This window comes from Halichoerus grypus, chromosome 15 (genome assembly GCF_964656455.1).
Source record: "Halichoerus grypus chromosome 15, mHalGry1.hap1.1, whole genome shotgun sequence".
NCBI lineage: Eukaryota > Metazoa > Chordata > Mammalia > Carnivora > Phocidae > Halichoerus > Halichoerus grypus.
In genome coordinates this window covers 47514481-47537114 of record NC_135726.1, presented here as the reverse complement: position 1 = coordinate 47537114, position 22634 = coordinate 47514481, and the positions used below count along the sequence as shown (strand labels likewise).

The 22634-nt window shown below is 51.5% G+C and overlaps 2 protein-coding genes across 2 annotated transcripts; one reads left to right on the top strand and one right to left on the bottom strand.

Moving 5' to 3' along the window:
- The first annotated feature begins 12213 nt into the window (after positions 1 to 12213).
- SYCN (syncollin) lies at positions 12214 to 12693 on the top strand. The gene has a single exon (XM_036094859.1). It carries the CDS (start codon positions 12214 to 12216, stop codon positions 12691 to 12693), a length of 480 nt encoding a protein of 159 aa, XP_035950752.1.
- Positions 12694 to 14537: 1844 nt separating this feature from the next.
- NCCRP1 (NCCRP1, F-box associated domain containing) lies at positions 14538 to 19249 on the bottom strand. Its single transcript, XM_078063541.1, has 7 exons — positions 19013 to 19249; positions 17783 to 18130; positions 17109 to 17171; positions 16972 to 17023; positions 16283 to 16378; positions 15573 to 15711; positions 14538 to 15448 (listed from the first exon to the last, which is right to left on the bottom strand). The coding sequence occupies exons 1-7, from the start codon at positions 19023 to 19025 to the stop codon at positions 15308 to 15310; spliced, it is 852 nt and encodes a 283-aa protein (XP_077919667.1). The 5' UTR covers positions 19026 to 19249; the 3' UTR covers positions 14538 to 15307.
- Between the last annotated feature and the right edge of the window lie 3385 nt (positions 19250 to 22634).

Sequence of the window (22634 nt, the reverse complement as noted above, 5' to 3'; positions counted from 1 at the left end):
ATTATTTATGCAAAAACTATCTTCCCTAGATTATTATCTCCAGATCCCTATTTATGAAGCCCCCAAAAGATGTTTATTGTGCTTTTCATAAAATGCAGGAAAATAAATAATTTGCCTGACATTGACCTTGTTTAGGACTACACAACTGCACAAGTGACTGTGGCCCCCTGAGTGTGTGTGTATGTGAGGGGGAGGGGAGAGAAAAGGAAGAGGGAAGAGGAGAGAGAGAGAGAGAGAGTATGGAAGAATGAATGAGGAATGATGGGCTCACTAAGAATGCTTTTAGGGTTTTTATGAGAGGATTTTATTGCAAGCAACTTCAACATCACAAGCAGCCGTGATACCAAGTAATAATATATCAGGAAGGAGGCTGTGGCTGGGTCAGATCAGTGTCACAATGGCTTTATCATGAACCTAAGGTCTGTATCTGAGTATTTCTAAGGATATGTGTCAAACTTGTGTTTGTGGTTCATTCCCCTAAACCTACTGTGGTTCCAAACCTGGAGTGACTATTGTAAGGGTGGAAATCTCTGGGGAGGAATATCAGAGTTGTAGCCAAAAGTCATTTAAGTTCCAGGGCATCTGGGTGGCTCAGTTGGTTAAGCATCTGCCTTTGGCTCAGGTCATGATCACAGGATCCTGGGATCAAATCCTGCATCGGGCTCCCTGCTCCGCGGGAGTCTGCTTCTCCCTCTCCCTCTCCCCCCTGCTCATGCTCTCTCTCTCTCTCTCTCTCACACACACACACACACACACTCTCTCTCTCTCAAATAAATAAATAAAATCTATTTTAAAAAGTCATTTAAGGGGCGCCTGGGTGGCTCAGATGGTTAAGCATCTGCCTTCGGCTCAGGTCATGATCCCCGGGTCCTGGGATCGAGTCCCGCATCAGGCTCCCTGCTCCTTGGGAGCCTGCTTCTCCCTCTGCCTCTCTCTCTGTCTCTCTGTCTCTACTGAATAGATAAATAAAATCTTAAAAAAAAAAAGTCATTTAAGTTCCACCATGGGCATCGTTCTATGCAGACAATTGTGTCATCTGCAAACAGTTTTATTTCCTTTTTGCCACTCTATATGCTTTTATTTCCTTTTCTTGCCTTATTGCACTGGACAGAACCGCAGTACTATGTTGAATAAGAATAGCAAGAGAGAGGGCATCTTTTCCCTCTTGTAGGGGGAAAGCCTTCTGTCTTTTACCATTAAGTGTAATCTTAGCTGTGGGGGGTTTGTAGATGCTTTTTATCAACTTGAGGAAGTTCTCCATTCCTATTTTTCTAAAAGTTTTAAAAAATCATGAATGGATGTTGAAGTTTGGCAATTTTTTTCTGCATTGATTGATATGACCACATGACTTTTCTTCATTAGCCTGTTTTGGTGGATTATACTGATTAGTTTTCAAATACTGAACCCGTCTGTCGTCCTTGGATGAACCCCATTGGATCATGGTTTATAATTCTTTGATCTTTTGCTGAATTCTATGTGCTAATATTTTGTTAAAGACTTTTGTGTCTATATTCATTACTTATTTTTGTGTGAGATAACAAATTCACCTCACTTTTGGGGCACCTGGGTGGCTCAGTCGTTAAGCGTCTGCCTTCAGCTCAGGTCATGATCCCAGGGTCCTGGGATCAAGCCCCGCATCGGGCTCCCTGCTCTGTGGGGAGCCTGCTTCTCCCTCTCCCACTCCCCCTGCTTGTGTTCCCTCTCTCACTGTGTCTCTCTCTGTCAAATAAATAAATAAAATCTTTAAAAAAATTCACCTCACTTTTTAAGCCATTTGAGTTGGGACTCTCTGTTACTTGCAGTCAAAACATCCTTAATGATACACATGGAAGTGAAAGGTGAATTTCCCTCAAAGCTGAAGGATTTTGGCTGCATGGAATTATTCCGTCTCCATTATTCACTGGGACTGTCATTGCTATAAAACTTCAAGGTGTCCTTGTATTCACTCTGCATGGAGGGGGTCAGGAAGTTGAATAATCTGGGGCTGCAGTCCAGGGAACCAGGCTCTTCTGCCTACCGCTATCTCTGTGACACCACTATTTCTTCAAACTTCTGTTTCTTGAAAATTTCACCCCAGCTCTTTCCAATCTCTGCTTTCTCATATCCACTATCCCCTCGCTTCTCTCTTTCCAAACAGATTGCTTTGCCCCCTACCTTATAGAAGCTGCCAGGTAGAAATTCCTCATCATCTACACCACTCTCCTACCTGCCCCCACACTGCCCTTGCTCTCCTGTCACCATGGATGAGCTGTCTTTCTGCCTAATTGGGGCCAGTGCCTGATCCTGGCCCCTCCTATTTCATTCCTCCATAAATTACCCCTCTCTTACCCTCTATATTTTAAAACTTTCTGTTCTCTAGCACCTGTCCATCATCAGGCTCGCCTTTTATAAGATCCCTTCCTTAGTCCATACTTTTCTTTCCAACTATTTCTCCATCTTTCTTTTCCATTGGCTCCACTTCATTACCTATTCCAATTCCATAGCCCCTACAGTTGGCTTCTGCCCCTAAAGCTCCACTCAACACCAATAATCTCTTCATAGCCAAATCCTGTGACTGTTTCTCTGGTTCTCACCCCAGATGGCCTCTCAGCAGTGTAGAACCCAGTCCTCACCAATTCCTTCTTGTAACTCTCTCCCACTTGATTTTTGTGATATTACCCTTTCCTTGTCTTCCTTCAACTTCTGGCTACTTCTTTTCAGTCACATTTACGAGTTCTCTTTCTTCTCCCCACCTCTTAAATACCGGAGTTTCTCATGGTCCTGTCCCTCTTCTCTCTTCCCTCTTTATAGTCTCTCTGCAGTTATATCATACATTCCTGTATGTATGATATACATTCATAAATACATGGATTCACCAACCACCTTCTTGCTGATTACTCTTATATCAGTCAGCTTAGTCTGGGTTATACTATAATAACAAATGACCCTCGAATTTCAGTAGTTAATACCAACAAAGATTTATTGCTCATTCATGCAACATGATCATCATGGGTAGACTGAGTGTCAGTTCTTCACTGGAAACCAGGATAAAGGTGCAGCCCTACTGAGATATTGCTGGTTTTAGAGTTGAGAGATTAGAGTGCATGGTGGTCTGTGCACTTGCTCTTAGAGCATTGCTCTAAAATGATACCCACCACTTCACTTCTACCTCCATTTCATTAGACAAAACAAGTGACATAGCCAAGCCTGAGGTCAGTAGGGCAGAGATTTATAATTTCCCCCCAATAAATGGATTCTTCACTTTAAAATGTAAGAAAATAATTTGAATGACAAGGCAGTCTAGTACATCCTAAATTCATATCTCCAACTCCAGTTTCAAGGACAAGGACAAATTAGCTTTGTTCTTGGGCACAGAAAACAGCTCAAGTTCAGATCCACACTGGACCACCTAATAAGCCAGTAGCAATAAAAACTCTGATTCTAAAAGTTCCCTTGCCATATTCTCAATAATGATCAATAGAAAGAGTTTGGCTAGTGGAAACCCCTCTAAGAAGAGCTAGTCTACGGTGCTGAGAAGGCAGCACCACGGCTGCTCTCCATGGTTCTGAACACCACTGTGCCAGAGCAGGGTGGTTTCTTTCATCCCTTGGCTTTTAGTGGATGCCTGTTAACTTTTTCGGGACTAATAGGTTATGGTTGTTGTTTTTCTTTATTTTTTTTAAAGATTTCATTTAGGGGGCACCTCGGTGGTTCAGTCGGTTAAGCGTCTGCCTTCAGCTCAGGTCATGATCCTGGAGCCCCAGGATTGAGCCCCGCATTGAGCTCCCTGCTCAGCGGGGAGTCTGCTTGTCCCTCTCCCTCTGCCCCTACTCCCCCCCCCACTAGTGCTCTCTCTCACACTCTCTCTCTCTCTCAAATAAATAAAATCTTTTAAAAATTTCATTTATTTACTTGGGAGAGAGAGAATGAGCGGGGGAAGGACATTTTTTCCCTTGCGATGAGAATTTTTAAGATCTACTGTCTTAGCAACTTTCAAGGTTTTTATTTATTTATTTATTTTTGAGAGAGAGAGAGAGAGCGAGAATGAGCTGGGGGAGGGGCAGAGGGAGAAGCAGACTCCCCACTGAGCAAGGAGCCCGATTCGGTACTCAATCCTAGGACCCTGAGATTATGACCTGAGCTGAAGACAGACACTTAACCGACTGAGTCACCCAGGCACCCCTTCAACTTTCAAATATGTAATACAGATTATTAACTGTAGTCATCATGCTGTAATTACAATCCCATGACATTTATTCTATAACTACAAGTTAGTACCTTTGACACTTTTCACCCATTTTGCCCACATTCTACCCCTGCCTCTGGGAACCACCAATCTGTTCTCTATTTCTATGAGTTTGGTTTTGTTTGTTTGTTGTTTCTATATTCCACATGTAAGTGAGATCATACAGTATTTGTCTTGTTCTGATTTATTTCACTTAGCACGATGCTCTCAAGGCCCACCTATGTTGTCGCAAATGGCAATATTTCCCTTTTTTATGGCCAAATAACATTCCATTGTGTGTATATACCATATTTCCTTATCCATTCATCCACTGATGGCCACTTAGGGTACTTCCATGTCTTGGCTGTTGTCAATAGTGCTGCAATGAACAAGAGGGTGCAGATATCTTTTGGAATTAGCATGTTGTTTTCTTCAGGTAAATACCCAGAAGAGAAAGTGCTGGACGCATAATCACTTTGATTCCTGGAAAACTTTAGCCAACACCCAATTTCTCAGGGGATCTCCTGCTCCAGTTACTTCTCCTAGGGTACATGAGCTGTTTACGGCAAGGTCACTATATTCATTTCCTATGGCTGGTATAACTAATTGCCACAAATTCAGTGACCTGCAACAACACAATGTACTCTCCTATAGTTCTGGAGGCCAGAAGATGAAAATGAGGTTTCAAAGGCTAACATCAAGGTGTCACCAGGACTGATTCCTCAGGGAGGATCCAGGGAAGAATTCGTTTCCTTGCCTTTTTCAACTTTTGGTGGCTGCCTGTGTTCCTGGGCTTGTGGCCCCTTCCTCATCTTCAAAGCACATCACCCCAATCTCTGCTCTGGTCATCACCTCTTCTCTGGAGTCAAGCCTCCCTCAGCATCCCTCTTACAAGGACATGTGTTTCCAATTAGGGTCCACTCAGCTAATCCAGGACAATCTCCCCCACCTGAAGATCCTTAACACAATCACATCTGCTAAGTCCCTTGTGCCAAATAAGGTCACATTCACAGCTTCCAGGATTAGTACCCAAACATCGTTGGATGCTATTAATCAGCCTACTGCATCCTGCCCTCTCTCTACCATACCCAGGTTGTGGATAGACTGGACTCCCTTTTTAATTCTCCTGCAGATCTGTGTCCTATCTGACTCTCTGTAATCCCTCGACCTGCCTCTTACCCAAGCTTTGTGACCATACCTCAATACCTGTTCTTTCTTTAGTAACAGGAAACTTGACCTGTCATCCCATAAATGGCTAACCTGAGTCAAGACAGCTTCCTGTGTCATCATGTGCCCACCTGCAGCTAAGTTCTGACAGCAGGATATAGATAGCAGGATCATGTGGTACTTCTGGGTGAGGCATTCCTTCTTCCTCCCTCCCTCCCATTCTCCACCTGTTTTCTGGGATGTGGATGTTGGAGCTCAACCAATCATCTTGGACCACGAAGAGGAAGCCACATGTTGATGACAAATCAACAGTATAGAAGGAGGTTGGGCCCTGACACTGGAGTCCCAGAGAGCTTGGCTGGTTGCGTCTCTTCCTACAAGAGAGAATACTCCTCATTTATAGTAAAACTCAATGCTAATCTGTGCTAGACAGAATAACTGCTCCCCCAAAGATGTCCATGTCCTAATCTCCAGTCCCCATGAATATGTTATATTACATGGCAAGCGGGGTTAAAGCTGCAGATAGAACAAAAGTTGCTAATCAGGGCGCCTGGGTGGCTCAGTCAGTTAGGCATCTGACTCTTGATTTCTGTTCAGGTCATGATCTCAGGGTCGAGAGATCCAGCCCTGGCATCGAACTCCATACTGGGCATGGAGCCTGCTTAAGATTCTCTCCCTCTCCCTCTGCCCTCCACTCCCACTATGCATGCATGTTCTCTCTCTCATTAAAAAAAAAAAAAAGCTGCTAATCAGCTGACTTTAAAATAAAGAAATTATCCTGGGTTATCTGAGTGAGTCCAATGTAATCACAAAAATCCTCTAAAGTGGGAGAGGGGGCAGAAGAGGGAGTCCGAATCAGAGAAAGATTTGAGGATGCTATGTTGCTGGCTTTGAAGGAGGAAGGGGCCACAAGTAAAGAATGCAAATAGCCTTTAGAAACTGGAAAATGCAAGGAGATGGATTGTCCTCTACAGAGGAATGCAGTCATGCGGACACCTTGATTTTAGCCCAGTGAAACCCATTTTGGATTCCTGACCTCCAGACCTGTCAGATAATAAGTCTGTATTTATAAACCACCAAGTTTAAAATAATTTGTTATGGCAGCAATAGAAAACCAATGCATAGTTGATTCAGGCTTCTTCCCCTGAATCTTTCTCTGTCTTTAAGACCTCTGATTAATAGTAATAATCAAAACCAACACCAACACGAACAGTTAACATACCGAGCAGTTTCCTTGTGCCTGACACAATCTCAGCATGCTACACTTATTATCTTATGTAAGCCAAAAACACTCCTACAAAGGAAGTGGAAAGCCTTGAGTACAAACGTGGGAAAAGAAAAAAGGCTGAACATAAGCAACCTAAACATCTATCTCAAATGCTAGGACGAGAATGGCACACACACACAAAAATTCAAAGTAGAATGAAAGAAAGAAAAGAATCCAAATGCACAATAGAAACTAATGCTATTCTTATTAACGCAGATCAAATTAAAGAAAAAACCACATATGCAACAGAGAGGAATCTACACAACTAAACATTGATTATCGTCGGTAACTTGAAAAGACTAGTAAAACGGTTGCAGTTATATCTTAAAACTGATCAAGAAAAAAAAATGTACCAATGACTAATACAAGCAATAAAAAGGGACACGTAGCTATAACTAGTGTGTATTAGCCCCACTTCACACACGAGGAAGCTGAAGCTTACAAAGGTTGTTCAACGTGCCCAAGTTCACGGGGCACGTAATTGGCAAAGGCGGGATTTGAACCTGGGCTCCAGCACGCCCAGCCCGCCGGAGGAATCTCCGTGCTCTGGCGCCACCTCGCGAGGGCTCCCAGCCTCCCCTAACCCGGCTGGCGGCCGGCGAAGCCCCGCCAGGCTTCGGGCTCCGCGGAGGGTTTCACAGCGCCCTCGCACCCGCACCCGCACCCGCATCCGCACCCGCATCCGCACCTGCACCCGCAGGGACTCTTGGGCCAAAGCTGTTTCAGCCCCGAGCAGTTTCAGACTTCGCTTCCTCCACAGGCTTCCTCCAGAAATGTCACTGGAGTTTTCTCTCAATCACAACCGCTCTCCGGCGTCTCCTTGACCTTGCCCACCTCTGAATTCCTGCCACGCCCTCCTGGTGGCAGGTGCCTGATTTGCAGCTGTATCCATCTCAGCTGGGAGAGCCACTTAGCCACTTACTCAGTGGCCCCCAGCAGCCTGACAGCACCTGGGAGCTCGCAGGAAATGCAGAACCTAGATCCTTAACCCAGACCTGTTGAATGGGCATCTGTATCTTAACAAGACCCTCCCCGCCCCAAGGGATTTGCGGCGCAGTGAAAGGGGAGTAGCTCTGGCCTAGACCACTAGGGGGCCATGGGACCCGGGGAGACCTGGAAACAAGGCGCCTCACCTGGGGCAGGTGTATCTGAGTAAACGGTCTTCAGCCGCGTCCTGAAGTTAGATGATGACTGACCTTTTGTCTGTGTTGGAGAAGATTCAAGTTCATTTGAAGCATTTGCGTTCCAGGCATTATCTTACGAGGCTCCACCTGGGACTTCCAAGACCTGTCACTTTTTCCATTGCTAATGGAATTAGTTTTAATCAGGAAAATTATTTGAAACACCATTTTATAGGAGCTGAGCAAATTGAGGTGTCAATACAGAAAATTCTAGATGCAATAAGCAATCAGTGACATAGGAAACCTTAGAAGACCAATGCCTTAACCCAGTGGTTCTCAAACTCCAGCAGGTATCGAATCCCCAGGAGGGCATTTAAAACTCAAATTGTTGAGCCCCACCCTTAGAGTTTCTACTTCAAACAACTTGGGTGAGGCAGAGAATTTGCATTTTTTAAAAATTATTTATTTTTGAGAGAGAGCGCACAAGCGGAGAGAGGGGCAGAGGGAGAAGCAGACTCCCCACTGGGCAATGTGGGGGCGGGGGGGGGGCGCTGGATCCCAGGACCCTGGGATCATGACCTGAGCCAAAGGCAGATGCTTAACCAACTGAGCCACCCAGGAGCCCAGAATTTGCATCTCTAACAAGTCCCCAGGGGATGCCGATGCCATTGATCTAGAGACCACACTTCTAGAATCACTATTTCCAAACCACACAGTTATGGCTGCTTTGGAGGGTCATATTAGCCCTTAAGGATTATATAGAAATAATCCCATTCAGTGCCATATCGATGCAGAAGTGTAGTGAGTTCCCATGATCCGGTGTGAACTTAAGTACTGATCTGAATATTTTCCTGTATTTATGCAACAGACTGCATTTTCATTTAAACTATGTGCCACCTATAATGTTGTTTATGTTCAGGTACTGCCCTAATTGAGACGAATATTTTATTTTTCTACTAGTGGCAATTTCATTGGCATACCAATCTTTTTTATGGTCTTGTGGAAAATGTGGAATTAAGGCTGTGCGATCTGAAGAGAAGATTTTTTCCTTATTATATGAATCGAAATATATCAGCGGATATTAAAGAAACCCTGCTATTCTTCCCACTATATTCCCAGAGTCCTTTGCCATGCCCCTGTTTTAACTCTTTTTCACATTGTGTTTGAATTATTGATTTATCGTCTGACTTTCTCAAAGGCTCACGGGTTCCTCAAGGGCAGGACGTTCTAACATTTTTTGAAGAAAAAAAAAAAGGAGATGTTTATTTTTCTACTATCTGCCCAGTTTGTGTTAATGAACAGTAAAGGAATTGCTTCTGGACGAAGATGCCTTGTGGGTGCTCCCTCTGGCGTGACAGATGTGTGTATGGGGTTTTGTGCTTTTGAGATTTCATGGGGTGTAGGGTGGGAGTGGTTGAGGGCTAGGGGCTCGTTGGTGACGGTGGGTGTGTTTCTGTTGGGGGGGCGCATTATCTGGGACCGTGTTTCTCTGGGACTGTGTGTACCGAGCATGTGTCTACACTCAGTGCGTGCTGTTCTCTAGGACCCACGAGTGAGACTCAGTGACCATCAGTGGTTGACTGTGGTACAGGGATGTCCCTACCCACCTGCCCATGCATGTGTCCCTCGATTGGGGATGCTGTGCGCTCGCCCTGGGTCTCCGTGGGTTCTCTCTGATGCTGGCTACGCGCTGTGGCCCCCTGGGTCCTGTGTTCTGTCGCTGCATCTTCTCCCTATCAGAGTCTCCTTGCTGCCCCGTGTTGCTACAGTGTCTGATGCTCATGGCCCTTTCCACCCACACTACACTTACCTGTCTCCGTCCCTGAGTCCAGGGCTGGCAGAGCTAGGAGGGTGAGAGCTCTGTGCCCCTGAGGTCAAGGAGGCCGGCTGGGAAGTTAGCGGCTGGAGATTAGATTTCGTGGAAGGAGGGAGAAGGATCCAGGTCTGGTTTGCGACAGGGCCAGGCCAGGATCCAGGGTCTCAGAATCATAGAATAGTCATAGCAGCTCCTGTTTATGGAGCATCTTCCATGTACCAGGCACTGTACTTGGTGCTTTATATATTTATATGGATACTGTTTTCATTCAGTATTAAATATTAAGTATTTATATTTATAAATAGCAATGATGTGGATTGTTCCTAATGTTTATGAATCATATTTTAGTCTGTCAGTTATAGATTTCTTTTCTTAAGGATTTTATTTGTTTGAGAGAGAGAGAGACAGCACGAGCAGGGGGAGGGGCAGAGGGGGAGGGAGAGAAATCTTCAAGCAGACTCCCTGCTGAGTGGGGAGCCCAACGTGGGGGCTCGATCCCAGGACCCTGGGATTGTGACCTGAGCCAAAGTCAGATGCCTACCCAACAGAGCCACCCAGGCCTCCCAGTTCCAGATTTATTTATATAATAATTTTCTGTTATCATTTTCTGTTATCCCACTGAAGGTAGGAGGACACCGAAGCTCGGAGAGGTGAATTCATTTGCCTGAGGTCACTCAGCAAGGTGACAGAGTCAAAATTTGAACCTACTTCCAAATGTTTCCAGCCTTTGGCTCTTCACTGCTGCATTACTGTGGCCAAGGCGGGAGACAGCATCCGGGGGAGGAGGAGGGGGTAACGGCAGATTGTTGCTGATGCTGTGTTGTGCTGCTTTGTGTTTATTGAGCACCACGCTAAGGGCCGGCATAACAACAGTGATGGCAAATGCTCACATGGCACTTGGCAAGGGCCCTACTATTGTGCTGTCATGTGGATTAACTCACCCGTTATACCAGCATCCTGAGATGGATACCATCATTGTCTCCCTAAAGCCCAGAGGTGGAATCAGGTGCAGACAGCTCAAGGAGGAGTTGGGATTTGGCCCCAGGCAGCCTGGCTCCAGAGGCTGTTCCTTTGCCCCATTCCCCGTGTACTTTCCATTTTCCCTTGTAATCTTCGTAACAATCCTATAGTATAGGAAGAAAATATCACCCATTTTACAGATGAGGAAACTGAGGCCCAGATTTGGCCTTACCCACAGAGCCACAGACTTGAACCACTGTTTGTCTGATTGGTTCATCCATGCCTGACTCGGTGCTCATCTGGAAGGAGGCTAGGAACTCCAAAGAGTCTCCAAAGGGCCTTGGCTGGGCTCCCAAGATGCCCAGCTTCCTGTCCCACTCTGAGGTCCCAGCCTCTTTATCTGTCCTGGGCTGCTCCTCAATTTTTCCTTTGGCTTGTGTCATTTTTGCTTGCTGATTGGTAACTGCTTATTGTATGTTACAAGAATTGTCTATTTTTGGGGCGCCTGGGTGCTCAGTCGTTAAGCGTCTGCCTTCGGCTCAGGTCATGATCCCAGGGTCCTGGGATCAAGCCCCGCATCGGGCTCCCTGCTCCACAGGAGGCCTGCTTCTCCCTCTCCCACTCTCCCTGCTTGTGTTCCCTCTCTCGCTGTCTCTCTCTCTGTCAAATAAATAAATAAAATCTTAAAAAAAAAAAAAAAAGAATTCTCTATTTTTCCCCAGGTTAGGTTTTTGTTTAGTCTGTGTTTGTTGCGTACAAAAGGTTTACATTTTCTACAGCTCGATAGGTCCTCTGTTTATGTTATAAATTCAAGATTTCCAATCTTCGTTAAGAAAATCTCCCGGCTCCTGAGAAGTGGGAGTAGGGGGATGGCAGCCTCCTCTTCCTTCCCTCTCCCCCTCCAAGGCTTGTCTTTCTTGGGGGTGGCAGGGTGGGGGATTGTTTGATCTCTTCTCCACGATTTGTAAGCACTCTTTATATATTATAGCTATTAATTATATCCTGTCTCAAGTATTGCAAGTTTTTCCCCAAGCCTTTTGGACATTGCCTTACAATGGTTTTTGAGTGTTGTGCAAATATGTCTATTTCACAGATTCTGGGTTTCCAACCTTGGTTGGGAAGCTCTCTCCTGCTCCTGAGGGGAGCGGGATCTCTCTCGTCATCTCCTCCCCTCCTCTGCCTTCCCCTCTGGGGCCTCTCCCTCCTTATCTCCAGCTTCTCCTTTCCCAAGGTTCTGCGTCCCAGAGGGAGGAGGGGACTTGCCAAGCCTGGAGACCCAGCCCCCTCCCCCTCCTCCTCCGTTGGCCTCTCCTTATTTGGAAAGGGGGTTGTTCCAATCCCTGTCAGTTTTTAAGAGCTCTTGGTACATATACTATTAACCCTATCTGCCTTCTGTACTGCAAGAGACTCGTTCTCAAGTCCTGTTGACTTTTTTTTTTTATAATGTTGTCTGCCACGTGAAATCTTAAGCTGCTAAGTTGTACACAAGTATGTCGGTCTTGTGTTCATTGGCTGTGGGTCTCTGACCTAGGTTAGAAAGGTTTCCCGCCCCGGGAGGGGTGGGGGGGCGGGGGTGAGGTGGGGGTAGGGTGGGGAGGGCGTCCTTATCTCGCAGCTTCTCCCTTCCCACGGGTCAGGTGCATAAAAGCGCGCCGGGACGCGGCCCCGCAGTGTCGCCATGTCCCCGCTGTGCCCCCTGCTGCTGGCCCTGGCCCTGGCGGTCGTCCCCGGCGTCCGAGCGGCCTGCCCCGCGGCCGCGGACCTCAAGAAGCCCGACGGGACGCGCACGTGCGCCAGGCTCTACGACAAGAGCGACCCCTACTACGACAACTGCTGCGGGGGCGCCGAGCTGTCGCTGGCGCCGGGCACCGACCTGCCGTTCCTGCCCTCCGACTGGACGAACATCGCCTCCTCGCTCGTGGTGGGTCCGCGCTGCGAGATCACCGTGTGGTCCCTACGCGGCAAGGGCGGCAAGACGCGCAAGTTCTCGACCGGCGTCTACCCGCGCCTCGAAGAGTTCCGCAAGGGCCTCTTCAGCGACTGGTCCAACACCATCGCGTCGCTCTACTGCAGGTGCCCGCCCGGCCCCGCCTCCGCCCGCAGCCCCGCCTCCGCGTCCGCGGCGCGAACCCGGGCCCCCAGGCCCCTCGGCCCCTGACCCCGCACTGGGAGTCCCTAGAATCAATCCTGGAGGTCCCGGATCCTCCTCCTCCCCGCACCCCCTCCCCCAAGCCCATGGCCCTCGGATCTCTGGGACCCAACTCTGGGATTCCCAGACTCAGAAGCTGACCCCACCCCCTAACCCCCTAGCCTCCATTCTGGGAGCACCTGCCTCCCACCTTCCTGAATCCTCCACCTGCCGATCTACCCAGAGCTGCAGTCCTAGGCCTAGCTTGGGGATGGGGAGCCATCAGTCCTCTCACCCTGGAGCCCCCAGAACCAAAGCCAGTCGTCCCAGTTCCCGGAGCCACCAGAGCCAGCTCTGGGACTCCCAGACTCTAAACTGACCCACCACAAGACTCCAGACCCAGTTCTAGGAACACCCTATCTACCCTCATGCTCCCCACCCACGTAGACCCTCTAGATCAGACGCAGCCCTGGAAACCAGCCCCAAAGTCCCTGTTAAGGTTCTGGAGCCCCCCAGATCCAACTTTGCCCCCCCAGCCCACTGTGCACTCACCTGTGGGAGCTCACAGACCGTGGGACCCTAAATCTAGTCCTAGCACTCTCCAAAACCACCTCACCTGTCCCTCTCCCTCCACAAGAGCTCCAAGAGCCCCCAGGATGCCTAGTTCCTGAACTTGGAGCCCAGCCCCAGCCCTCCACCCCATCTCAGCCTTTTAGAACCCACCCCCCCACACACACACCCTGGATCTCTGAGCCCCTGGCAACCCCCTGGTGATAATTTTTATTCTGTTGCAGGTGTTACTGATGCCTTAAAGATACTTCATCTTCAACCCCCACAGGGTGCAGAGCCCCTCACCTGGCCTTATCACTGGGGTCTGCTGAAGGCCCCAACTCCCAGGAGGAGAGAACCTTCTGCCTGCCCCAACCCAACCCCCCCACCCCGCCCCGCGCCTTCCCTGCAATATAGCCCTTTTGAAGTTATCCATCTGCCATCTACTCGTGCTTGGGACCTAAGTCCACATGGGACAGGGTGGGGTGGGGGAGAGAGCAGGTTGGTCCGGCGTGCATCAGCCTATACCTGGGACAATGCTGGAGGTGGGGCCGTACTCAGAGATTTGGCCATGGATTTAGGTGGGCACAAAAAGACACACATCCACAGGACACGTGTGTGACATGCAGTAATACCACTGGCTGATTGTTTAAACATTAAAATGCTTCCTGCACTTTTTGGTAGATAACCCTTCCCCACGAATGCCCCCCAATGCCAGCTGTTCTGGCCTGCCAGGGACCTCCAGCCTCCCTGAGGAGTCAGGCCTGGAACAGCAAGAGGCCTTCAAGGACCCTGCCCCAGGCTAAGACCAGGGTCTCTTGCTTGATCTGGCCAGGAACTTACGGGTTGTTAAAGACTTTCAATCTTTCTTTCCCCAACACACGAAAAAACTTTTAGCTCAAATTTGCCATCTGTCCCGCCACCATCCTCAGTGATGATGGCCCTTGATGGGTACCCTGATGGCTTCGGGGACTCTGGAGGAATGAGGGAGGAGAAATGAGGGTATTGTAGGGAGGAGAGGTATGGGGACAGCTCTAGGCGGGGCGAGAATTTGGGGTTGGAGGGGGAGGGGAAATGTGAGGAGCGTCTGAGAGGCTGAAATAGGAGCGGAGAGGTAAGTGGAGATGCCAAGAGGCTGTAACCTGGGGATATGGGAAGAGATCAGAGGTCATCAAGGGGGTGCAAACGGCACAGAGGTAGTGAGGTGCCCGAGAATAAGGATTACTGGAGGTGCCAGGGGGATATGAACTCAGTATCATTCTGAGAAGCAAAGACCAGGGAAATGCTCGGCATCCTTGCACGTGTGAATTTACTCATCAATCACAAAAGATTTATTTTTTTATTTTTTTTATAAAGATTTTTTTTAAAAAGATTTGATTTATTTGATAGAGAGAGACACAGAGAGAGCAGGAACACAAGCAGGGGGAGTGGGAGAGGGAGAAGCAGGCTTCCCGCTGAGCAGGGAGCCCGATGCGGGGCTCGATCCCAGGACCCTGGGATCATGACCTGAGCCGAAGGCAGACGCTTAACAACTGAGCCACCCAGGTGCCCCTCAAAAAAGATTTATTAAGCACCTACTATCTGTTGAGCACTAGCTCGGGGAGAAGCGGTCGCTGCGCTCAGCCCTCATGGAGCTCAGAGAATGCAGAAGAAACGCCACTCAGACATTCAAGGAGGTGGGAAGATGTTAGTGGGAAATCAAGGGCCGGGCAGGAATCAGGGGCCTGGGAAGTGGTAAGTGATCAAAGAGAAGCTGAGGGGTCATGAAGGTGTGAAGGAAACAGGTGGTGCCGCTCATCGAGGAAGTGCTAAGACAACAGGGCAGAGCTAAAGGGCCAGGGAGGCGCTAAGGGCTAGGGACTTCTGAGGGCCAGGGAGGTGCTAAGGGCTAGGGACTTCTGAGGGCCAGGGAGGTGAAAGAGATGCTAAGAGATCCAAAGGGATAAAGGGAACAAGGAGGTACTAAGGGGTCAGGGAGGTGCAGAAGGTCAGGGAATTGCTAAGAGATCAGGGAGGTGCTAAAGGATCAGGAAAGTGTCAAGGCAGTGGACAAGTGAGACAAGGGGTCAGAACAGGCCAGGAGTTGAAGAGCCAGTCACTCCCTGAACTGCACAGACACGGAGGAATTGGTCACCCTTGTCCGCCGCAGCCCGCCGGGCTCCCTCCGGTTCTTGGTCTTGTGCAGGAAGTGGACGAAGCGCACGCCGGGGCCATACTGGCGGAAGACGTGGGACACCTGCGGCGGCACCCGGGGTGAGGGAGAAGTGCCATCAGGGACCCGGGAACCCTTGTCTCCTACCTCCGCCCTCTCTGAGGTCTTGGGACATGAACACGTGGCGGCTTCGTGGCCAGAGCCTCACCTGGAGCCAGCAGCCGGGGGGGCCCCGCCCAGAGGTGTGGGGGGCCACGTGGTGTTGCGCGATGACCGTGTGTCGGTCAGCCGCCAGCAGCCAGACGTGCAGCTCGTAGACACACGCGTCCAGCCGGCTGTCCTCGTACCTGGGGGTGGGGTCCAGGCCATCAGCTGCCACCGAAGTGCCCATGGCCCCTGGCCCTAAGTGCCATACAAGGCACACTCACTGGCTCCCGCTCTGTGCACCCGGCACTGACCAAGTGACCACGATGGCCCCCCGCAGAGCCCTCGTGGGAGTCACATAGTCTGAGGCCGACCTGTCACCAGACAGTGACCATCCGGAATACTAAGGGCTGCGATGGGGGAAGTCCAGGGCACTGGAGCATGCTGCATCTGACCCAGCGTGGGGGTGGTCACGCAAGGCTTCCTGGTGGAGGCACATGTAGCAGAATCCCAGAGGATAAGGAGGAATTTGTTTCGAGAACAGAGGGTGACAAGCATCCAAGAACGAAGGGACGAGTGTCCAGCCTGGCACATCTCAGAAGCTGGAAGTCTCAGAGGGAAGGGGGTAGAACGGTAGACAGGGCTGGATCCTGCCGTGGCAGGAGGGTCTTGGTGACCAGCTCACACCAGGGGAGGGAGGACAGGTGAGGCTCGCGCTTTGGGGAGCCCTGTGTGTGACCCGGCGGGGCAGGCTGACCGGGCAGAGGCGCGTACCAGTCCATGATCGTGATGTCCGGCTGCTCATCATCAAGGAGCTCCTCCCACAGGCCCTCGGCCAGAAGATCCACACACTGCTGCTTCACCGTCCAGCTGCGGGAGAGGGCACAGGGAGGTGAGGTCTGGGACTGGCTGGGATTCTTGGGAGCAGGAAACCTCGATCATGGTGCCCTTGTAGAGACATCAAGGGCACCCATGTACGGGTGCTGAGCATTTACTCCCCACCTTATAGCCTCAGCTCCCTCCATTCCCCTCTGAGGGCCAGACTGTCTGAACCCCATGACGCAGATGAGCAACAGAGGCTCAAGAAGGGAAGTCACTTGCCTAAGGTCAAGCAGCAAAGAAGTGGCAGAGCTGGGCTCCCAACCCAGCCCTTGAATTACACCGTCTCACCCAACGTGCAGAAGCAGGGCTCAGTTTAATGGAGGATAGATGGTGGCCTGGGTGACTCCCCCTCCCAGGGAAAGAGGTGGAGAATAGTAACCGTGATAGCTGCTATTTATTGAGCACCTACTATATGCAAGCTGGACCCAGCCAGAGCCTGTGCTGTGTTTTACAAGCGTTCTCTTTTATGACAAACCCTGGGTACGGAGCAGGAAACTGAGGCCCAGAGGGGCACACAGTCAGTTTCTCTAGGCTCTGCAGTGAGAAGCTGGAGCAGGGCCCCAGGGGTCCTGACCACCCACCTGCGGTCATTCTGGAGCTTCTCAGTCCTAATGTACCACCCGCGGAAGTTGCCTGGCAGGTGGAGGAGCAGAGGGTTAGAACATGCCCATTCCCCAGGACCACTCCGTCCCCTTGGGCCCAGCCAGAAAGCACTTACCCAGCGTCTCCAGGGGCTGCTGGGTGGGACCAGTAGGGGGTGCTGGCTCATAAATGTTGATGCCTGAAATGCACGGGTGAATGGAGCCTCAGTGGCTGAAACCGCCTCCAGCCCTTCAGCCTCCGCCTGCCTCCCTCCCCCCAGGGCTCTGCTGAAGGGTAGGAATCTGTACCAGGCCAGACCTGCCTGGCAGGGATGTGTGAGTCAGGGCCCTGGGAGAGTCCTGAGAATGTCCCGGGGCGGAAGGGGTGGTGCAGTGAAGAAGGAGGGAAGGAGGAGGAGGGCGTCCTGGTGAGACAGAGACAGAGGGACAAAGCAAGCGGCACCTAGAGAAAGAAACAGAAATACAGGCAGGGAGGGAGGCAGGGAGAGAGACGTAGACATACAGAGTAAGGCAGAGAGACACCGGGAGAGACAGACAGGGACATATGACATAGAAAGAGAGAGAGGGCAATGCGGGGTGGGAAGAGAGAGCCGCAAGGAGCCGGAGAGGGGCACAATGACAGAAGAGACAGGGAAGGATGTAGAGAAACAGAGAAAGAGCCCAGGGAACAGACACGAGGGAGCAGACAGAAAGACGAGACAGACGGTCCGAGTGAACCGCGCGCGGCGGAAGGCGGAGACCGGGCGGCGGTCTGTCGGGGTGCAGCGCCGCGTCCCGCACCTTCCCGCACCTTCGGGGTTGGGCGAGCGGAGCAGGTTGCGGTAGAGCGGCCGCCGCAGGAAGAGCAGCCTCCAGGTGAGGCGCGGGGGCAGCTCGAGGGTCCCGCCGGGGGGCCTCCACTCCTCCAGCAGCAGCTGCCGCGCGTAGGCCTCCGACGGCTGCTCGGACTGGGGGGGCCCGGGGGTGTCGGGGGCCGCGGGGGACGGCGGCGACGGCGGCGGGGGCGGCGACGGCGGCTCCCGGGGGCTGGCGGGCTCGTCGGCCTCCATCCCGCCACCGAGCGCGTGTCGGTCACCCTCCTCCTCCATCCGTGCGCTCCGGGCGACTGTCCCTGGCTCCTCCGCAGGCTTGGGGTTAACTGGAGGCGGGAGGGGCGGGGCGTTGGAGGGGGGTGTGTTAGGGGAAGGCTCCGGGCCCCTGGGCCCTCCACCCTCAGACTTAGGAGTCCGGGTCCCCAGCTCCCTGCTCCGTCAGACCCAGGAGTGCAGGTTGTCCCCTCCTCCAGGACCCAGGAGTCCGGGCCCCCAGCCCCCCTTCGGTTTCCCAAGCCTCCCGCCCCAGTTTCCCCAGGGCCAGCTGAGGGCCCAGGCATTGGCCCTGGGAGAGGGGTCTATGACGGAGGAGCTAATGTCAGGGCTCCCTGCCCTCTAATGAGGTCCCTCCCCCTCATTAAGATCCGGCATGGCAGGATTAAGAGGTTCATTAAGGAAGACCCCCTCTTTCCCCCACCCCCACTCTCATCTAGGAGGAGGGGGGAGGTCCTGCCTCCTGCTTCCTCACCTGGGACACCCCCTTGGGACCCTGACATTTCCTGTTCTGGAAACCAAAGTGGAGGGCAGAGAGACACTCAGAGGCACAGAGATGGGGGACCCCAGGGAGGCACTGAGATAGCAGCAGAGAGGGGAACAGTAACCCCACCTGGGTTTTGGGGGGGTGTCTGTACCCCTTCCCGGGGCTGGGGCAGAGGGCACGGCTGCCAAAGCCTCTGCCCTCAGAGGTCCTGGGGATTTGGGGGTGAGGGATGGGGCAATGGTGGGGGCAAGAGGTCGGGGTGTGGAGGAAGTGGGGCGACGAGGAACCTGTAGGGCCAGATGCCCACGGCCGCCTCCTAACCGGGCCACATCCCACACCCCACATCCCACACCCCACACCCGGCCCAGGCAAGCGCAGGCGCCGAGTTCCAACGGCAGCCTCCACAGGGAGCGCTTTCTGGGTACTGGGTGCTGTTCTAGGTGCTTACCAGCTCGTGTCATCCTCCAGCAACAGAGACGCAGGTGGGCCCCACTATCGGCTGCACTTTATCGACAAAGGAAAGGTAATAGCAGCCGCGCATGCAAACACGCCCTCCAGCCCCCAGCTCGCCCGCGGACCAGCCGCCCGTGTGTGGGGTGCTGTAGTTATTCCCATTGCACAGAGAAGGAAAGAGAGGCCACCCTCGCAGACCTGCTCCCATGCTGCCCCAGATAACCGCCGATGCTTCCAGGGGCACTTCCTGCCCCAGATTCCTGCAAGACGCCAACGACAGACACATGCCTGGGACACTGAGTTGAGCTCACAGCCGAATGATGCTGCTCATATAATTGAGGGCTGCCTGTGTGCAGGCATGGCTCTGAGTAATTAACTCCATCTCCACATCCTCCCTAGGAAATAGATACTATTGCTATACCCATTTTGCCGATGAGGAAACCGGCACAGAGAGGTTTAGTAACTCACCCAGTGCACCCCAGGGCTGCAGCCCAGATGCACCAGGAAGTCCCAGGAGACTCTCAGACAAACACTCAATGAGCTCAGAGCACACGTAGAGCTGGAGACACTCCCCTGGCCGCCGCAAGCACACAAGCACACACCCATATCTGGCCGCCAGCCCACCTGTCCTCGCCGGAGCCTGAGCAGCAGGAAGAGGGGCGAGGGAGGAGGTAGAAGGGGGCAGAGCCAGAGCAGGGGTGTCTGCTGAGGGGAGTTGGTTGTCCCCAGGTCAGAATCCAAGGCAGGGAGTGGCTTGGAGCAAGGAGTGTGCAGAATGGGGTCCACACCCCTCCTCTGCCTGCCCCTCCTCACCCCGGCTTGCCACGGTTTCCACATCACATTTCCCATCATCTTCCTGGGGTCCTCACCCCCTTCTATATCACACACACACACACACACACACGCGCGCGCGCACAGATGGCAGTCACAGGGGCCTTACAAGAGCCCAAACCCAAGCAGTCACTCCCCCACTTAAACCCACCATGGCTCCCCAGTACCCTCAGGAGACTAATCCCTGCTCTTTGGCTGCCATTCGAGGCCTGGATTTCTGGTCCCTGCTTCCCTGACCTGTTCTCTCCCATCTCAGGCATTTTGCACCCAAAGTTCTTTCTACCTGGAATGACTTTTCCTCTCACCTACCCCTGCCACCCCCAATCCAGACTCAGTGGTCCCAAGCTTTACAGCATGTCAGACTCACCCAGGATGCTCACTCAAAATGTGTCTTCCCCGGTCCCACTGCCAGGAGTCGGCCTCGGTCCCTATGGGCCCCAGAATGGAAAATTTCAGAAGCATCTCTCCTGCGCCTGCCATACTATGGGAAACATCGTTACTTAAATCTGAGGAATCGGGGGCACAAAGCCAAGTGGATCTCAAACATCCCCTCCTTCCACCTTCAAGTGGTGAAGGTCCTGGTGTGGGGACCTGTTTTCTGAACAGGCTGAGGCCTGGGTGACCGACGTAGCACCACTCCCCAAAGCCACCTCTCATGGGTCACGAAGCATTCAGAGCATGAGCAATCTTGGGACCAGTTTGGAAAACAATTTGACAATTTCTTACAAAACCAGATATCTGGGGCGCCTGGCTGGTTCAGTCCGGGGAGCGGGTGACTCTTGATCTCTGGGGTGGTGAGATTAAGCTCAGTGTTGGGTGTAGAGAGTAGTTAAAAAAACAGACAAAAACAAAAAACCAGATGCCCTCCCATCTTGCACGGCGGCCGTTCCACCGCTCCCAGGATTTAGCGAGAAATGGAAGCACATGTCCACACAAAGGCGCACACGCAACACTTTTTCCTACCAGTGCCAAACCAAGAACCAACATGAGGGTCCATCAACAGGATGATGAAGTCGTGTCGCGTCCACACTATCTTTCAGTAAGAAAAAGGAACCAGGTATTCAAACATACAAGCCCTTGCCTGAAACCAAACACCGTCGTGCAGTGACAAAAGCCAAGCCAAAAAGTGCATGGGCTGTGTGCTTCCATTTAGGGAGAATGCTGGAAAAGGCAGCGGACATCTAGAATCCAAGAAAGGAGGTCGGTGGTTCCCTGGACTCGGGGAGGTGCGGGCCGGGGGAGGGTGTCAACTGCAAAGAGGCACGGGGGTGGGAGGTGGGCTTTCTGGGACAATGAGGAAGTTCATTCATTCTTTTTTTTTTTTTAAGATTTTATTTATTAAGGGGGCATCTGGGTGGCTCAGTCGGTTAAGCATCTGCCTTCCGCTCAGGTCATAATCTTGGGGTCCTGGGATCGAGCCCCACATCGGGCTCCCTGCTCGATGGGGAGTCTGCTTCTTGCTCTCCTTCTGCTCCTCCCCCTGGCTTGTGCTCTCTCTCTCTCTCTCTCTCTGTCTCTCTCCCATGCGCAGAGAGAGAGAGAGACAGCAGGAGCACAGGGGGAGGGGTAGAGGGAGCTGCAGTGGGACAAGTGGACTCCGCTCCGTGCTGAGCGCAGACATGGGGCACAGACATGGGACTCGATCCCAGGACCCCAAGACCATGCCCTGAGCCAAAGTCAGATGCTTAACCGACTGAGCCACCCAGGCGCCCCGGAAGTTCTGTCTTCATGGTGGTGGTGGTTATATGGGATAATACGTTTGTCAAAACTCACCAAGCTATCCATTTGAAATGGGTGTGTTTTATTGTATGTAAGTTATACCTCAATAAGGAACAAAACAAAAAGAATACAGCAACTCTGTCTCCATACTAATAAGAAAATATATACAAGCCTGTTAAGTGAAAAGAGCAAGATGTCCAACAGTGGGATATGCTGCTATTCATGTGAAGAAAAAATAGAGACAGGAAACAAGGATTCCTAGTTTTCCATTGTCTTTCTACCTCTTATTCTTTAAACAAATACTTAAGTACTAAGGAATAATAAGTAATAATACTTATTAAGTAATACTATTACTGACATCACCAAGCCCTGTGCATCAGGGATATGATGGTGAAAGAACAGACAGCTTCCTGTCCCCACGGGGCTTCTGGCCTTGTGCAGGAAGGGAGTGGTTAATTGACAACTTCAACAAGTCAAGGGGTAGCTGGTTAATTGACAAACAGTATCAACTGCTTTGGAGGTGAAGAACAGGCTGTGGGGACAGAGAAAAGGAGCTGGAAGCCTGTTTTAACTAAGGTAGTTAGGGAGGGCTTCTCGGAGGAGGTGACGTTTGAGTGGAGACCTGAAGAAGGGGAAAGAGTTGAGCGTCCAGGCAGCAGGAACAGCAAGTGCAAAGGCCCTGGGGTGGGACCAAGCTTAGTGTGTTTGGGGAACAGCAGGGAGGCCGGAGCAGAGGGAATGTAGGGGAGATGCGATCAGTAAGACAATGGGGCAGTGCATAGGTTTATCTTGTAGGTAGGTAGGTATAATGCATTCTAAGTGACATCTCAGGGAAGGTGGGAAAGGAGGAAACATAACTGATCTCTGGCTGAGAGGGGTCCGGGGAACAGCGAGGAGGGAGAGGAGGGTGGACAGGACCAGGGTGGGGTCATGGAGTGCCTGGCAGAGGGCAGATCCAGGATCTCCTTGTGACTGGCCTTGAGCAGTGGACAGAAGGTGGCCCCATTATGCGAGAGGGGAAGACGGAGGGCAGAACGCATTGGGGGGGGGGACGGGAAATGGAGCAT

What these genes read in the sequence shown, in the direction of transcription:
- SYCN (XM_036094859.1), top strand. Translation starts at nt 12,214, where the DNA reads ATGTCCCCGCTGTGCCCCCTGCTGCTGGCCCTGGCCCTGGCGGTCGTC.
- NCCRP1 (XM_078063541.1), bottom strand. An exon ending in GCAGCCCCTGGAGACGCTGG is followed by an intron (nt 17,024 to 17,108) that starts GTAAGTGCTTTC and finishes TCCACCTGCCAG; the next exon opens with GCAACTTCCGCGGGTGGTAC. An exon ending in AAGCTCCAGAATGACCGCAG is followed by an intron (nt 16,379 to 16,971) that starts GTGGGTGGTCAG and finishes CCTCTCCCGCAG; the next exon opens with CTGGACGGTGAAGCAGCAGT.